Source organism: Momordica charantia (assembly GCF_013281855.1).
Source record: "Momordica charantia cultivar OHB3-1 chromosome 4 unlocalized genomic scaffold, Mcharantia_2.0 BLBB01000004.1, whole genome shotgun sequence".
Classification (NCBI taxonomy): Eukaryota; Viridiplantae; Streptophyta; class Magnoliopsida; order Cucurbitales; family Cucurbitaceae; genus Momordica; species Momordica charantia.
This window is the reverse complement of record NW_028275162.1, coordinates 6,267,002-6,285,537: the sequence shown is the minus strand read 5'-3', so window position 1 is coordinate 6,285,537 and position 18,536 is coordinate 6,267,002. Positions and strand designations below refer to the sequence as shown.

General features: G+C 38.8%; 2 protein-coding genes across 2 annotated transcripts in view; both read right to left on the bottom strand.

The window, feature by feature from the left end:
• Window positions 1-14,451, bottom strand: part of LOC111008327 (dynamin-related protein 3B) — a 49,759-nt gene extending 35,308 nt beyond the window's left edge. Inside the window, exons 1-6 of the mRNA XM_022280983.2 lie at window positions 13,814-14,451; window positions 983-1,265; window positions 875-903; window positions 693-794; window positions 346-414; window positions 205-264 (exon numbers count right to left, since the gene is read on the bottom strand). Of these exons, the coding sequence (XP_022136675.2) occupies window positions 205-264; window positions 346-414; window positions 693-794; window positions 875-903; window positions 983-1,265; window positions 13,814-14,212 (942 nt within the window). The 5' untranslated portion in view covers window positions 14,213-14,451. The remainder of the gene's footprint in view (window positions 1-204; window positions 265-345; window positions 415-692; window positions 795-874; window positions 904-982; window positions 1,266-13,813) is intronic.
• A 1,723-nt stretch (window positions 14,452-16,174) lies between these two features.
• On the bottom strand, window positions 16,175-18,536 carry LOC111008514 (Pentatricopeptide repeat (PPR-like) superfamily protein). The gene has a single exon (XM_022281251.2). The coding sequence runs from the start codon at window positions 18,003-18,005 to the stop codon at window positions 16,437-16,439; it is 1,569 nt and encodes a 522-aa protein (XP_022136943.1). The 5' UTR covers window positions 18,006-18,536; the 3' UTR covers window positions 16,175-16,436.

Genomic DNA, 18,536 nt, shown 5'->3' with positions numbered 1-18,536 from the left:
AATTTCATAGAATTTGATCCAAACTTCAAGAGCTTAATTAAATGACTGCTAAAAAAAGGCAATCAAATAGAATAAATTTAAAAATCAATCAAATTGAAGGAGAATGTTGGAGAGAGAGAGAGCCAGAGAGAAAGGGCAGTAGCTCTCCTAGTTCATCAGCTAGAAGCAAATATAAACCCACATCTAAATGCCCAAATTTAATACCTGGTTCAACTTCTTTGCCAATTGAGGAACACCGCAACGATCAGCCAGACCATCATATACCTAAGTAACAGCTAAAACCATAAATAAAATATGTTCAAAACGGCTTCTCCATTCCATAACAAGGGTATAGCATGATCATACTGGATGGCTGTGAAAAAATTTCTCCTCAGCTATAAGTGCATCTTTAATACTCCGGTTGTGTGAAATATCCTAGTTTGGAAATGAAATCAATAAACCTAATCAGAAACATAGCACCATAAATAAAAGGTACATGTACATCAAAATGATCATAAGACAAAATAGCATCAGTGGTCATCATTATTCCTTCTTTGTTGTGGAGGACTTAAAATAAAGATAAACAATCAAGAAAATGAAAAAACTCCAAGCCAAAGCTGACTACTAAGGTGTACCTAGAAGAAAAAAAAAAGGTTAAAAAAGAATTAAACATCATTTACAAAAAGTTAGCATCCCCATAGGTTTGAAATTACCTCCTGACTTCGATTCACAACACCAAAGTAGCCAAGTCGCAAGGGAATAACTTTTCCAGACAAAAGATTCCGTGCATCAGTGCCTCTATCCATTATGTCTAGCTGCAATTATGGGGAAGAGAACCATCAGAAACTGATTTCATCTACAAAATAAAAATATGCTTGGTAAAATTATGGATCACCTTTGTGATTATCCCAATCGTTCTAAGACCTGTGAACACACATGAAATGCATGAGTTAGATGGGAATAAAGTGCTAGTTCATGGAGTAAATTCTGTGAAATAACTTACCATCAGGATCAGCATTTCCGGCAACCTGAAGAGCATCTGAGTTAGCTAAATCTGAATTTGCTGGTGAAACAGCAAGAATCAAACAGCTTGGAACTTTAATGTATGACAAAATCATTGTCCTAATGCGAGCTTCAATATCAGAAGGTTGATCTCCAACTGGAACTTTAGTTATACCAGGAAGATCAACCAAAGTTATATCAAGAACATTTGGTGAAAAGATCTTCAGACGAATTTGCTTGTCTGAGACACCTTTATTTCCTCCGGCCTCCCGATCAGTCTCAGCCTACACCATAAAAAAATGGCACATTGCAAGTTGAAGGTCATTAATATGTTTCAACATACTATAAATGCAAAAATATGTCACTCACTTCGGCGGATAGCTAGAGAGATAAATATTGTATTGACATCTACTATGAAATGTACAGAAGAAGAGACTAGTACTAAATATGCTCCCAGAGTACCATTCTAATGACCTCAAAAGGTAAGAAGATAGATGATTTCTTGATTATATTTGGAAGGTCAAGGTGCCTAAGAAAGTGAAATGTTTCCTTTGGACTCTTGCTTACAAGACTTGAACACTTAAAATAGAGTCCAAAAGAAAAATTACCACTTGGTTTTGTGCCCTTAGGTTTGCTATAACTGTGGCAACAACAAAGAATCAGTACATTACCCTTTTTGACAGGCAGTGGCAACAACAAAGAATCAGTAGATTACCCTTTTTGACAGGCAGCATGGCCTCGTCAGTTGGTTCAAAATTTGTAGTATTTTGTAAGGCCCCAAATTGTTAATAAGTATTTTAGGAGGGGCAAAGAGGGAAATTCACCTTCCTCAAGTTAGTTGGTCTTTTTATGCTTTGGGTTCCTGGTATGGCAGGACATGTTTTGTTTAGTTTGGGAAAGATTGGTGTAGGGAGAGTTCCAACCCTCTCAATTTGGCGAGAGAGACTTTTTTAAGCCCACGGGATCTTTTCTATTTGAATGTCAAGTTGTTTTCTAAGATGATTCCTTACAAATTGGTATCAGAGAAATGGCTCAAAAAAATGGGAAGAACGTATGAAACTCATAGACAAGGAAATCGGGTGTATCAAGAATGAGCTAGGTCATCTACCAATGATGGAAAGCTCGATAACTCAATTCGTGAGACCGCGAACCAGTTGACAACCAAAGCTCAAGAACAACAACGTAAAGATGAGGAAACACAGAAGACATTGAAGGCCATAGCAACTGAGTTGGTAGCGAGAAAGCTTAAATCCCCAAGTTCGAGTGTTGTGGATGGATCCACACCAAAGAGAAGGCCTCCAAATGAAACAAGAGACTCCCCACTATGCAGCACCAGGCCAAAACGAGAAGCACACACCGGAAGAACAAAGGAGGCAATGTACGACCACAATAAGTTCAGAAAGATCGAGATGCCCATCTTCGACGACGATGACTTTGATGCTTGGATATTTTGTGTAGAACAATATTTCGAACTCAATAGGCTAACAGACAAGGAAAAAGCTACGGTGGTCGTGGTTAGCTTCAACAGAGCTACCTTAGCTTGGTAGTGATGGAACGAAGGGGGACGCCTGCCATTCAAAGGTTGGGAGGATCTACGAAACAACTGCACGCCGGTCTTGGGATAGCCCAGGACCAGAGCCTCTGCATTCGTTTGCTCTCAGTAAAATAGGAGGCGACAGTCGCCAAGTACTTGAAAACCTTCCAGGCATTGCCCGTGCCACTGCCACACTTATCGAAGGAGATCCTTGAAAATACGTTCATAATGGATTGGACGACATCATTAGGGCAGAGGTCCTCTGTTGGGAGCCTGTTGAGCTTGAGAAAGTGATGCGGACAACCTAGCTCATCGAAAATTAGGAGCAAGCCAAAACCTGTAAGATCGGGCCAGCCCATTCCATACCTGCACAAACCAGCCCAGTTAACCCCAAGCCCAATGTGTTCCCTGCATAGGTCTGCCCCTATGTTGGCTGAAACCCTACCCCATGTGTACTGTCACGTTTTCCAGCCACAACCCTTCACCAAAGAGGGAGAATCACTTTAAATGCCTTATCAATATAGAACTTCAATCACGAAATGAAAATGACATGTGCTTTCGCTACGAGAAGAAGTACATAATGGGGCATTGGTGCAAGAGCAAGGAACTTAGCATTTTGTTGGTCCACAACTAGGTAGATCAGGTGGAGTGGAATCATATCTGAAAATCGAAGAAACCCTTGTAATGCAGACCGTAGAGGTAGGGGAAGTCGTTGAGCTCTCTCTTAATATGTGGTGGGGTTTTCGATGCCGAAAACTATGGAAGTTCGTGGCCACATCGAACAAGAGGAGGTGATTGTGTTGATATACTGCAGGGTGCCCATAACTTCATCGCATAGACGGTCGTTGACAGCCTGAAACTCCCTTGCTCACAGACGATGAACTGTGGTGTCATCATGTGCACAAGAATTGTCGTTCCGAGACGAGGTATCTGCCCCATAGTCGTTTTGAATCTCACTGAGTTGGTGATGGTGGAGAACTTTCTTCCCATGAGTCAAAGGTACGGACGTGGTCCTCGATATCCGGTGGCTCCAAACGCTGGACCTCCTGGAAATGGACTGGAAAGCTCTGACCATGACATTCAGACACAAGGATGTGTGGATGGTCTTACTTGGAAATCCAACCTTGACGAAGGCGAAGATATCACTGAAGGCAATGACGAAGTCATGGGACACCCAAGACTAAGGGTTTCTGGTGGAATTCCGAGCTCAGACAGCCAACACAAGGGTCACCGCTGATGAAAGTTCAACACCCGCACACCAACATATCGACGCCATTGAGAATGAATGAATACAACAATGTTCTCCACCCTTCCCAGGGCCTCCCCCCACAGAGCAGTGTCGACCACTGGATCCAGTAACCGAAAGGCCAAGCCCCATCAATGTTCGACCATACCGTTACCCTCACATCCAAAAGGCCGACATTGAGCACTTGATCGACGTGATACTGACCGCAGGGGTGATATGAACAAGCATTAGTCCCTATACGATCCCGATACTTCTTGTAAAGAAAAAAGATAGGATTTGGTGGTTTAACGTGGATCACCACACCCTCAACAGCGTCATGGTCTGTATAAGTTCTCCATCCTTGCCATCGAGGAATTGCTGATGAGTTACATGGTTCTCAGGTTTGTTCAAAGATCGACCTAAAGTTGGAGTACCATCACATCCAAGTTCACATGGCGGATATAGCGAAGATAGCTTTCAGAACTTATGAGGACACTATGAGTTCCTGATCATGTCGTCTGGGTTAACAAATGCCCCCCCAACTTTCCAAGTATTGATAAACAACATCTTACGTCCTTTCTTGAGTAAATTCATACTTGTTCTTTTTTTTTTACGATATTCTTGTGTACGGCCCGAATCTCAGCACACATATCACCCATCTGGCCGTGGCTTTCAATATGCTCTGTGACAACCAACTATAAGCCAACCGTCTCCAAATGTCAGTTTGCGAAGGACAAGATCGAGTAACTAGGACATTGGGTATCCGCTCAGGCAGTGAAGCTGACCCAGAGAAGGTGGGTGCAAACCGCACCCATACAAAGTCCATTTACGAACGGGAGTTGATGGCAAACGTTTTGGCAGTGCAACAGTTGAGGCTCTACCTTTTGGTTCAAAAATTCTTATTTTGAACCGATCATCAAGCCCTGAAGCACCTCCTCGAGCAGCACGTTATTCAACCGAAATACCATAAATGGATTTCCAAGTTGTTAGGGTAAGATTTCGAAATCCATTACTACTCAGGCCTTGAAAATAATGTTGCTGACACCCTGTCCAGGATGTTGCCCATAGTAGACTTGGCCGTTGACTGTTCAAGTCGTTCTCACTGTGGAGGTAGTAAAAACAAAGGTCTCTCAGAACCCAACCTATCCCAACTTATCTAACGGCTGACCGCCGACCCCGACAGCGTCCCACGATATTGGCTCCAACAAGGTACTCTCTTATACAAAAACTGCTTGGTCCTCCCAAAATCTTCTTTTCTGATACCCACCATCCTGCACACCTACCATGATTTGATTATGGTCGATCGTTCGGGGTTCCTCTGAACATATACGCACCACACCAGAGAACTATACTAGACTGAAATGAAGAGTGCCATCAAGGATTATGTTGAACGCTGCACAGTATGTCAGAAAAACAAACAGCTCCCCACCTCCCTCATCGGATTGCTCCAACCTCTACCCACCACCCGATCAGATTTGGGAAGACATCACCATAGATTTCGTAGAGGGCTTACCACGATCTGAAGGGCATGACACGATCATGGTGGTTGATCGTCTCAGCAAGTATGCTCACTTCATCAACCTTCGCCATCCCTTCACAACCAAAACTGTGGCTGCTATTTTTGTAAGAGAAATCATGAGGCTGCACGGGTTTCCCTAGTCGATCATCTCTGATTGTGACAAAATTTTCATTAGCCATTTCTTGATTGGATTATTCCGTCTCCAGGGCACTCAGCTATACCTGAGTACGGCCTACCACCCAAAAAATGGGGAGCATGGATCGCATGGGTGGAATATTGGTATAACACCACATTCCATATTTCTATTGGCACAACACCCTTCCATGTTTATGGCTGACCCCCACCTTCGTTACTATTTATGGTGAATTGTGCACCTCCAACTCTACTATTGATCAATAGCTCTCGAGCGAGACCCAACCTTAGCACTCCTTAAAGGACACCTAGCTGTAGCCTAAGCGTGCATGAAAATGTTCACCAATCGCCGTCGCACCGAGGCTGAGTTCATCGTCGATATTCGCCCATACCGCCAATCTTCACTAGCCAATAAACAGAATGAAAAGTTGTCTCTGAAGTTCTTTGGCACCCTTACCGCATCCTGGAACATATGGCCATTGTGGCCTACAAGTTGGAGCTACCGTCGGAGGCCTGCATCCACCCTGTGTTCCATATTTTGCAATTGAAGAAAGTTGTGGAATCTGACACCGCTTCGAGGTTCCCATCGATCGATTACAGAGGTTGAAACTACTAAACTTGCTTATGCTCCCGAATGCTCTTTCTATAAAAAAGATTGAGTAGGAAAAACGCATTTTGATCTCTTTCTTTAATGTTTGCTGCTTTTGAAATCTCGATAGAATGGCAGCATTTTTTAAAGAAAGTGTTAGTTGGTATTTTCAAACCGGGCCACCGCCTTTTTTTAAAAACATTAAAGCATTACTATTTCTAAGTGCAGGTTCGGTGATTCATGCCATGTCGGATGAGCATCCCTATAGAGTGGCCACAATCCTTGTTTCACTTAAGTTCGGTATATTTGATGAGAACAATAGTCTAAAGAACCTTGCTCTGCAAGGCTCGTGATTCTTTGCCGAATAGAGGGAGATTTCTCGTTATTATTGATGGATTCCCTTTCGAGACATTTCGACTCTTTCGATCTATTAGAACAGGCTACCTATCAATCAATTTGAAAATAGCACATTCATTTCCGCCCGGTCATGGCATCCATAGCGTTGCTTCTTTTTTGGCCAAATCCGTCTTTCGTTTTGCTTTTTCCGGTCGTCGAGCCTGATCGACTCGACTCTTTTCTCTGCTACATAGAGACTCTTCAATGCTGCAGGGCCAAGATGACATGACATACTACGATCACGTCCAGAAGTGTTGCCCTTCGGCTCGGCAATATGGAACCTCTCAACAGTTCCCGTGCATCCTTTTTCTTTTGTTTCGGCCGAAACTTTTCAACTCTTGATGTGAAGATGCAAGACTTTATGAGTCAATCAGCGAGATCTCCATTAGCTAAACCCTTTCTTACCCTACCTTTGGACTCGTATTTTGTTTGTACACAATCAACGGAGGCCTTCCCAACATCTGTTGCAATGTCTTCAATAGCATGCTCTTACTTCGTCTTTCCCTTAATAAGTCAGGGAGAAAGCAAATTGAAGAACCCGCGGATATGAGAAAAACTCAAATTCATTGTTAGCCAAGGCGTGGTAAAGACAAGATAGACTTTGACCAGACGTACTCGGAATCTTTTTTTTCCTGAAGAAGTTGCCATGATATATCTGATCCATGCATAATATCATGAAAAAAGGATACAAATTTTTGGCTGCTACTTAGTATCGGCAATAGGTCTGAAAAAGTATCTAAAAATAGAAAATTTAGATATTTGTACCATGTCGAAGTCCTGAGGCTCTTGGAATCGTAGCCTGTACCACAAAGACCATGGGAGAGTGTCTCCATAGATTTTTTCGCAGCTGTCATTCAGAACCATCCTCCCACACTCTCGAACTCATTTGAATGGATTACCACCCCTAAAAGAGGTCATGGCTGCCTGCTGCAATCCCATTGACAACGATGTTGAGATTCTAGTGCGCTGGCAAGGGCTCCCCGAACTCAAGGCTACATGGGAATCTTGCACCCTCTATCAGCAACAATTTCCAGATTTCCACCTTGAGGACAAGGTGCTATGTACCTCGAGGGTAATGGGAGGCCAAATTTGTTAATAAGTATGTTAGGAGGGGCAAAGAGGAAAGCTTACCTTCCTCGAGTTAGTTGGTCTTTTTATGCTTTGAGTTCCTTGTATGGTAAGGTATGTTTTGTTTAGTTTGGGAAAGATAGGTGCAGGGAAAGTTCCAGCCCTCTCAGTTTGGTTGGAAAGACTTACGTAAGCCCTCCGGCTCTTTTCTCTTTGAATTTCAAGTTGTTTTCTAAAGTGATTCATACATGCAAGAATAGTTTTTAAGAGCATCACTAGATCTACTCTTTGATCTATTTGGATGGAAAGAAATAATAGGTTGTCCAAAGATAAGTTTGCAGATTTTAACAATTTTTTTTTTCAGAAAAGAAACAAAATTTATAAACACAAGAAACAAAATAACAACCAAAGGGTAGGGGATGACAAAGCCCCCACCCAACAAAAAATTTTTTCTTTTTTTTTTTATAAGAAACAGAGAATTTCATTGTCAAAAGGAGAAGATACAAAAGGAGAAAAGCAATCCCCAAGGCCAACTGTTACAAAAAAAGACTTCCAATTGGCGTTAAGACTCATAAAGCTATAATTACAAAACAACTTGTCAATAAGGCACCAAGAAAAAGCAAAAGTATGAACAACTTCCCAAGAGCAAACTATAGAGTTTATGTTTGCCTTTTGAAGATTCTTTGATTCCTTTCAAACCGCATCCTCCAAACAGTGGCTATCACTGCATTATGCCAAATAACGAGCGCTTCTTTTTTAAAATAAGAACCAATTAACAGCTGAAAAAAAAAGCCTCTTTACAGATCTTTGGAATGAACCAACTCAACCCAAACTCTTTGAACACCAAGGACCATATTGTTGCAGTAAACTCCAAAAGAAAAAAATATGGGCATGAGATTCCATCCCTCCCAACAAAAAGTTAGTGGATCAAAACTTTCCAATCTTAAAGAATCATGGATAAAAAAGAATTTCTTGTGTTTAAACACCACAAGGATGTAGTAAGCTGCACACTATTTCTAAAAGAGTCAAACGAGCCTACTGCGCTCTCAAAAAATCTTTGGTTTCTTCTCTCCTCCATATATTCCAAAGCTCTAGAAGCACATTGCCATAAAACTTTCGCTCTTCCCCTAAGCTACCAACCATTTAAGAACTCCATTATCCAATCATCAATCAAGCTAGGGGCGCAAAAAAGATAGGCAAAACACCGAGCACAGGTAGTTCTTTGTGATCCAAGCTCCCTCCATTTTTCAAGCAAAGGCTGCACGCCAAAGGTATAAAGTCCAATTTCTAAATTTCTTTTGTAATCTCTCTTAGGTATTTAAGCTTCTATGAGGCAAGCTCCACGGGAAGACTTTCACCTTCCTAGGGATGTTAAACTTCCACACATATGCCTCCAGTCTCTATCAGCTTTATAAATGTTGATTTAGTAGTAAAAGCTTCGGAAGGGTCAAGAGACCAAACCACTTTATCCAGACCTCTTCCCAACCAAGTTGCATCTATTCTATCTTTTTTTTTTTTTTGATAGGAAACAAATTTCACTGATATCATGAAATATACAAAAAATGCCTATCCAATGAAGGTACAAAAAGCTTCTCCAGCTGGATATAAGGAATTTAAACTATATCTATCAAAAGGATTTACACTTCTGCACCAAGATAAAGCCAAAAAGATAATGGAGTCAATCAACTATTGGAGCGATTGATTGATATCCTTGAAGATTCTAGAATTCCTTTCTTTCCAAACAATCCAAATGTAAACCCTATTTATGTTCATCCATAGAATAGCCTTCTTTCTTGAAAGGATGCATCAAAAAAATTGTCTCAAACCGATCTGGAATTCTTTTTGGGAGGCACAGACTCCACCCAAAAGCTGTAAGGAAATGGGTCCATACAGATGCTGAAAGTGTACAGCTGATAAAGTTGTGCCCTTGTGATTCGGAGGCTGATTTACACAAAAAAACACCATGTTGAGGATAGGGACCACCTTGGCATCCATTCTATCAATTAGGCCAACCAACTACTCGTTTCCATATCAAAAAGACCTCTTCTAAAGCCAAGATCTGAATCTTTGATGGTTCTCATTCCAACAATTAGCTATTGTGGCGTGTTCCTTCATGGAAATATTGTAAATATCAGGAAGCATTGTCTCCAACTCATACGGACCTATCCACTAGTCCTTCCAAAATCTTATTCAGTGCCCATTTTTTTATAAGAAACAGAGAATTTCATTATCAAAAAGAGGATGAACAAAAGAGTGGGGAAGAGCAGACCCAACGCCAAAAGTTACAAAAAAGGTTTCCAATTGGCGTTTAGACTCATGAAACTATAATTACAAAACAATTTATCAATGAGGCACCAAGAAGAGACAAAAGTATGAACAACTTCCCAGGAATGGACTATGGAGTTTTCTTTCCCTTTGAAGATTCTTTGATTCCTCTCATACCAAATCCTCCAAGCTTTCACCTACTTTTTATGTGTTCAAATTTTTTTCCACATTCATCGGAAGGCTTCTAAGCTAGAATGAGTAAATTGGATTGAAATTGCTAAATTAGGTCCACAATATTGATTATTTAATGATAGTCTCTTTTTTTCAAACCCAAAGGAAAGAATGAGAGAATATAAAAGAAATCATGAACCAAAAAAGGCTGTAATTTCATTTTCAATTGATTTTATTTTGTTTGGTGCCCTCAAAGAACATAGAAGATGGGCTCATAGTGGTGCTAGCCAATCTATGGTTTAAAGGAAAAGGCAAAGTTCTTTGGTCAAACACTTGTTAGCTCTCTCGTGGCTTCTTTGGAAAGAGAGAAACTCTAGATGTTTCTAAGATAAGATTTATATTTAGACAACTTTTGTGATCGAATTCAATATACGGCCTCAAATTGAAGTGTCTTACACAATTTCTTTTGTTTTTTTTTTTGGAACAAGATACGAACTTCTCATTGATTAATGAAAAGAAACAAAAATTGTTCAAAGGATACAATCTCCGAAAGGGAGGGAAGAAAAGAGAAATCAAGAACCCAAAGAGGGAAACACAACCCTACAGAAGCAGAAAGATAAAAGACAAATAAGAACATTGAATAAAGGCTTTAGGAAAAACTGGATCTTCAAGCATGATAAACCTCCCACTTGCATGGACCAGTCTTCAGAAGACTTAATGAACTTTAACCTTAGTAACCACTTCAAAAACAACTTCAAGTTACAAGGTTATGCAACACTGAAACTTCAAACTCGTTCAGCTTCAAACTCCAAACTTCCTTCTAGAAAGAACTTATAAGCAAAAGGTCTTTACTTTGTCAAAATCATTCTAACTCCAAGATAAGAAAAGCTGATCAAGCAATAAGAGGAATTGAGCATCCTCTTCTAACAACAGCTCATCAAGATGCAAAACCGAAAGGCTCCACACAAACCATCAAGAATGAAAAGCAAAAGTTCTTCAAAAAACTTGCTGCAGAAGACACCCTTACAGTTTCAAAAGATAACTTCATTTGTTAAATAATCTTTAGAAGGGGGTGAAATTGTTTCTTGGGATGCTCTCATTTCTCAATAATTTGTACATTATTCTTCTCTTTCTCCCCTCACTCCCTTGGGGGTTTGTATCTTTGAACTACTTTGTATCTTTTCATAATTTCAATGAAAAGTCCGTATCTTGTTCAAAAAAAAAAAAAAGATAACTCCATTTGTTGGACAACATGGGAAAACCAAACGACCCCTGCTCAAAAACCCGACATCTAAACCTTTAGGCTGCCTTTAAGAGCTCCGAGAAACTCTTCAAACTATTCCCAACCGAACCAACTTGAAGAAGAAACTCCACGCTAAACCAACTTACCTTACTTCTTAAGCTTTTATCCACCTAACCCACTCTAATTCAAATCATATTGATTGGAACAAGGAAAATGCCAACTTCTTCAAAATATTGAAAAAAAAAATTGAGTATTAGCATCTGTTGCCTTTTCATCTAGCAACTGCAGTTGGCGGGAGTGCATAATCAAAGAATCCCCTTCCCTATAAAATCTTTTACAATTTCTTTTGTAATATCTCCTCTTCTTATCTCTTTAGCGGGAAGCCTTTTATTTAATACCTTCTATTTAGGCTTAGGGATCCCTCATCCCTCAGGCCTTTAGTTTGTTTCACTCTCTTTATTTTTTAATGTATCTTTCTTCGTTTCTTATTAATAGAAAAAAGAAAACAGAACTCTAAGACCACCAAGATCTCTTGAAAATGGGGGACTTCTCTCATTTTAGGGGAGGGCATTTGAGTCTTTGTAATGCAATTCTTTCTAGCCTAGGAAATTAGCTTCTTTTCAGGCTCCCCGGACAAAGGTATTTAGTCTCCCATAAGCTTTCACCTATCTCTCAGCTTGCCACAGAGGCAATGGAGAATTAGATATCATTTTCTTATTCAAAAACCAACTTTCATCAAGGAAAAAATACAAAAAGGCCAAAAAAACAACTACCCTACAAAAGAAACCAAGAACCTAAACTAACTATACAAAAAAGAAAAAAAAAATGGCTTCAATCCAAAATAACAAAGAACAATCCATCTTCTAAAGTGTTTCTTCTTCAAGACTGCAGATAGAAATTCTCAGTCCAATCTACAACAAGTTCTTAAAGATTACTTTCTTTCCTTTATTTGTTCTACTTGTGAGTTCTTATTCTCTAAGGGAGAGAGAGCTTCAATTCTTTATCATCTCTTGAGGTCTATTAACAGCTGAAACTTAGCTTCTAGATTTTGAAGAATATTCAATAGTTCTTCTTATCTAGGTTAACTCTAAATTTTCATTTTGTTTGGGAACAACTCTAATAGTCTTCTTCAACTTATATACAAAACTTTTTTTTTGGCAGTCATGCCAGAATCCTCTAGTCTAATACGGTGATAGCTCTTCTTTGGAGGATACGGGCTGAAAGGAATAAGAGGATTTTTCAAGGGGAAGACACGCCTACGAGAATTTGTGGGAGAGCCTAATTTCACTCGTCTACTTGGCGTTCCCTCTACAATGAGTTTTGTCATTACCGTTTCTCGCAAATTTACGCCAATTGAGAATCCTTTTTGTAATCCCCTTGGCTCTTTGGAGATACGTTTTTTGTACATCCTCCTTTGATTTTAATACATATCTCATTTCCAATCAAAAAAAAAAAAGAGTTGGGTTTGCCCCTTTACATCTTATTTCTTTGAATTGGAGACCCTACTTGTATAGTTAGCTTCGGACTCTGTTGGTGCGCTGCCTTTTTGTATACCCCTTGGCTTTGGGCTGCTTTCCCCCTTTTGTATGTGTTCTCTTTCATTTTTTCTCACTGAAAGCTTGGTTTCTTATCCCAAAATTAAAGGTAATAATAATAATAATAAATAAATTAAGTTACCCGCTCCTTAGTCAGTTTATGTTCTAGATTTAGAAGAATGCTTTGTGCTTGTAGGTTTTGAGATTTTGAAAGGCTTGCTGAGAAATAGTCATCTTGTGTTTGTTAGCTAGTAGTAATGCTAGGTTAGATTATGAGAAACAAGAGGATGTGAATAGTCTTACGAGGTTGTGAGCAATTTTGTGAAAACCTTATAAGTTTGTTCATAAATTAGATGAAACCAAACACCATTCCAGCTTGAAGGAGTCTGAGTGTGAGTAGCAGTTACACATCTTGACCAATAAGTTGAGATTCACAAAGAAAGCAAAAGACAACCGGGTTGCTAAATAAAAAGGAGATTTTTTTAAAACTTTGAAAGTAATCAAAGGCACAAAAACAACCTATTCAATTCTAAATTGTAAGCATGTAACATTACTATAACGTTATGCTTCCATATCTTTAGGGTCTAATAATAAATTGAAGCCACTTGAGAAGTATTGTAATATTACATCATCCCGGACCTCCTCCCACCAGACATTTCTTCACAACTTTCTGATCAATTATTCAGCAGGTAAGCAAAAGTAGTTAGAGGCTTTGCTTTAACATGACTGGCGAATTCTCAATGTCAGATAGGAACTTCAAATGCTCTACAGCTCTTTACCCTATATCCTAGCATGTAAAGTTCAAATCCTCCATTGTTCTAGCAGCAACAGTGTACTTCCCAAGTTCCTCATTCCATTCTCTATGCCGACCCCCAGACCCCAGTGGTAAAATCTTTTCAGATGTTTCATTTCACAACCCCATAAGTACCCGAATCCCAAATCTAATGCAACAATCCACCTGATATACCAAATAGTTCGAGAGCACTTGTACAGTTTTCAATAAAAAAAGCTATCGCATTTCCAGTTAATAATACTCGATGGAAAACAGAACTGATATTTCAGATTCCATAATTCCCAACGCCACCATGTTTCAGCTTTAACGCGCAAAGAGTTCAAATAATGTATGAGTACAAGAGCCAGAAACACAAGCCTTACACGAATTTCCCTCCTAATTTCAGAGAAGTCGTAGAATTTCTTCCCAGGTAGGTGCAAGAACTCCCCATACTCCTCGCCAGTCTTGGTCTGCAAGAGCTGAAGCACCAATGGCCGGCGCGTGCAGATTTCAGAACCCCTCGGCAGGAAGTCGCGGCCGACGAGAGCTTCCAGTACGCTCGACTTGCCACTGCTCTGACTCCCGACGACAGCAACCTGAGGGAGCTCAAAGGTGGATTGGCTGCCCAACTGAGCGAAAATGTCCTGGAGTTTGTTCGCTATAGGGATAACGGAGTTGCCCAAAGGAGTGGCGGCGGAGGAGGAAGATGATGAAGGGGAAGAAGGCATATTCTCACTCGCCATTGACGATGAAGGGGAAGGAGGCACATGCTCATTCGCCATGGCGATGATGGATCGCAAATGATGTCTTCTGGGGCTTTTTGGAATCGCTGATTGGTGAGAGAGGGGTTTTCAAAGAGTCAAATTTGTTGAAAAATTCAGAGGAGAAAGTGAGATTGTGAGATTCGGCGGGGGACCGACGGAGGACATCAACGGCGGTGGAGGACGGCGGCGGTGGACATAATCAGGCCACCCTCTCGTATTGGCAAATTTGGCCAACAGCAATTCTGCGCCTATAATAATAATAATAATAATAATTCTTTTATCAATTATTGCACGTATCATTTTATTTAGGGAAATTATTTCAAATGGTCAAATATTTTACAAAGTTCATTTTTTCTTTTCGAATTTTACCATTTTAGATTTTGAGATTTGAATTATGATACCTGGTCTCCAAATTGCCCTCTAATAATAAATAAATAATTTTGAAGCAAATCTATTAATACAAATTGTAATTTTTTCCTTACCCATCATGATTTATAATTAATTCTATATTTATTAATTCATATAGAATATTTATATTAAATGCCAAATCTTTTAATTTAATTGGGGTCATCTTGTATTTTAATAACCTAGATTTAATATTGACTCAAAATTTTCTCAATATGGTAGGCATCACCATTGTACTATAAAGAAAAATGTTTTTATTTCGTCTATTATATTTTAACATTTTTCAAATTTACTCTTTCTCTCGGTAAATTTTGAGATTAACTAATGATAAACTCATATGACACCATATTTCTTAAGTCGACAGATATTCGATAAATTATAGTATGTTCAAATATATATTAGTTAGCTAATATGGACATACTTAGGTGTTAATTGACATTTACTCATTTCTTCGAAGTTAGAGGATCAAACTTCTATACTCATGAAAAAATAAATATGTTCTTTTTTAGAATTTTCACTATTCGAATTATAGAATGTAAAAATAGTTTTAAAAAACAAACATGTGAAACACTTATTCACTAAATCAAAACTTGAAAAATAAGAAATAAATTATGATGGTCTATCAAACATGTCTTTAAATATTTAAAAAAATATATTATGAGAAAGTTGGTTGAAGAAAAGAGTCTTTCCCAATGCTTTTTTTTAAAAAAAAAAAATTGCTTGCATCTACATCTTCTACGCATTGCTTATCATCAACAAACGTCATATTATGTAGATACTTTCTCAAGTGTCGGGAGAAGCTAATTTTAGCTACAATATAGAAAAGTGACGATATAGATGTTCTCTACTAAGGTTTTAAATGTCGAGGTCGATGAAAATATCAAAATCTCAATTTCATGAAAATATAAGAACTTTGTACCACATCCTAATTGTTTATTTTTCTTAGGACAACATGTGAAGGATGAACGATGGAGATATATGTCAATTACCGTTAAACTATGCTCTCTTTTGCATACCACACCTCAATTATCATTCTCCTTGATGTAACTGATTTTTCTACGTTTAAAATCAGTCCATAATATTTGTTTTGTGCTTTACTTTTGTTCCTAAAATTTCAAGTTATCCTTTAACATACAGAATCTATTTTCAATCAAATTCTTATTAAGATGATATGTAAAATTAAAATGAACAACCTTTTTAAGGAATTTGTTATTTTGTTAGTTGTTTAGAATTTTTCATAGGTTTATTTTATATATCAACAAGATAATTCAAGTGGGTAAATTATCATAGAATTGTCAATCCGAACATAATTTAATAGAGAAAACACTCGTTATCATTCCAAAGATCGATAGTTTAATCACTCCTCGCCCAATTATTGAACAAAAAAAAAAGAAAAACCATAGAGTTAGATGATATAAAATGGGCAAGTTTGACACGTCTATTTTAACAAATTAACACAAAGATTTTCAACTCAATTAATAAAAACATATTTTATCATCACATAATTTTGTCAATTAATTCCAATATTTTATAACAACAATAACTTAAAAATCATTATAAAAGATGGAAGACAAATAATAAAATTGACCCAAAAATTATATTATATATAACCTATAATTTATGATGACACTTTAACTTTCAATACTGACTAATTGCCTATGTACCAATTTTTGTAGTCACAGGATATAATGAAGGAAAATGAGCTCCTCATACCTCCCCTCGGCAATTGGCAAAATTTAGCTTCCAAGTTCAAGACAGCCACAGTTTTCTTATAACAGAAATGCAACCTTCCATATCCCTTGTCTCACTGAAAGCTCCCTTATTTTTATGCACAAGATTAGGCATAACCAACCCTACGACAGAGAGATTCCGATGGGTCCAAACCGTTCTCGATCATCTCTTTAAGTAACTCCTTCGCCTCGGTCGACTTCCCGTCCTTGCAGAGGACTTCAATGGTAGAACTATAACTAGCCTGACTTGGAGTCATTCCTTTCCTGACCATTTCTTGAAGAAACTTCAAGGCCTTGTAAGAGTTGCACTCCTTGCAGTACCCATTTATCATTGTATTATAGATAACATCATTAGGTTGTAGATGCGTCTCAATCATTGATTTATACAGCTTTGATGCCTCTACCATGTTACCTTTCATACACAAACCATGCATTAGAACACCATATGTATACTGATCCGGGACTGAACCGACTTTCTTCATGAGATGAAACATCTGAGAGGCTTTCCCCACATCGTCTGATCGAACAAAGGCGTCCATCAGAATCGTGTATGTTACTTTGGAGGGAGAAATGCCTCTGTCCTCCATCTCTCTCACTAACTCACAAACTACAGCAGAATTTCCTGCTTTTGAGAAACCTGCAATCAAAATGTTGTAGGTCACTGAAGTTGGAGACAGACCAATCAACTTCAACTCATCAAAATAACTTAAGGCCTTATCAAACTTTCCAACGTTACAGAACCCATCCATCAACAAGTTAAATGTTATAGTAGATGGATTTATATGAGCTAGTTTCATTTGCTCTAACAACCATTCTGCTTTCAGAACTTGTCTGTTACGACATAATCCACCAATCAGAATATTGTAAGTGACTACATTACACGATACTCCTCTTGTACGCATTTCATCGAACAACTTAAATGCGAGACACAATGTCCCATCCCTGCAATACTCGTTAATAAGACTGTTATAAGTATATACACTAGGAAACACCCCAATAAGATTCATCTTCTCATAAAGCTCAAATCCATCCTTCTTACATCCTTTCTTGAACAACCCATTGATCATCACAGTGTAAGTATATTGGTTAGCAACCAAACCAAGGTCACCCATCTTCGAAAACAATACTTTAGCCTGCTCAATGTCACCATTTTTGCAGCAGGCATCAATCAAAATAGTGTATATAACAACATTGGGAGACAAACCCATCCTCTCCATTTGAGCCAAAAGCTCAAAACCTTTACTTACATTGCCACCTTCACAAAAGGCTTTAATCATTATCCCAAAACTATATACATCAAAGTGAGTCCTCCCCAGAAATTCATTGAAAAAACACCAAGCTTTGTTTAAATCCCCTGACTTAGTAAGTAAACCCAATACATTATTGAAAGAGTTTGAACTCGGACAAAGGCCTTTAAGGACCATTAGTTTGAAATGGTTCAGGGATTGTTCTGGTAATTGAGATTGAACATGAGCGCTGATGATTGCTTCATGAGGACAGCCACAGAGTGGATAATTATTCAGATTTGATCGAGTTGAATGGGTTAGAATAGAAGAAATGGTGAAGAAATGCGAGAAGATGCGATTGGAAAGAACTTGTACGGGAATGGAGTGAACTTGTGGTCGCATATCGGAGGCAAGAAAGTGGTGCACGAAGCCAGTGAATTTGGGTACCATAAAAAACGAGACTAAAGAAGAACTAAGAATCAATGACAAGAGAGATATGACATGAAGAAAAACAGAGACTAATGCATTGATCTTCAGAGCTTACCATCACATAAGATGAATAATGTTGTCAAAGATCATCAAGAAGAGGACTCAGAGGCTCTTCGAAAATGGTGATGAAGTTGAGTTGGACATTGAACATCGGAGGAAAAATCTCGCCGGTTCACCGAGGAGATTGTCCCAGAATTCCTTGTTCTTCTAAATCCAAATTCCAAATCTATCCGTCCAGCTCTACTCGCCCTCTCAGGAGAGCAACATGTCCTCTTCTCGCCGGCGCAGCAACCCTAAATCACATTCATCTGCAGCCAAAGTTGTAAGAAACATTTCTGAAATCGTGCCCTAGAAATTTTATGGAAGAATCAAAGATTCAGATGCAACGAAGAGAGGAAGCGAAATTCTAAGAAACAGAACGGAGAGGAGTTTCAGAACGGATTCTCGGGGAAATCGGCTCAAATGAACTTCAACAACTTTTGAAAGGTTGAA

Excerpts from the sequence above, each read along its gene's own strand:
- LOC111008514 (XM_022281251.2), bottom strand. The coding sequence starts at position 18,005 with ATGGTACCCAAATTCACTGGCTTCGTGCACCACTTTCTTGCCTCCGAT.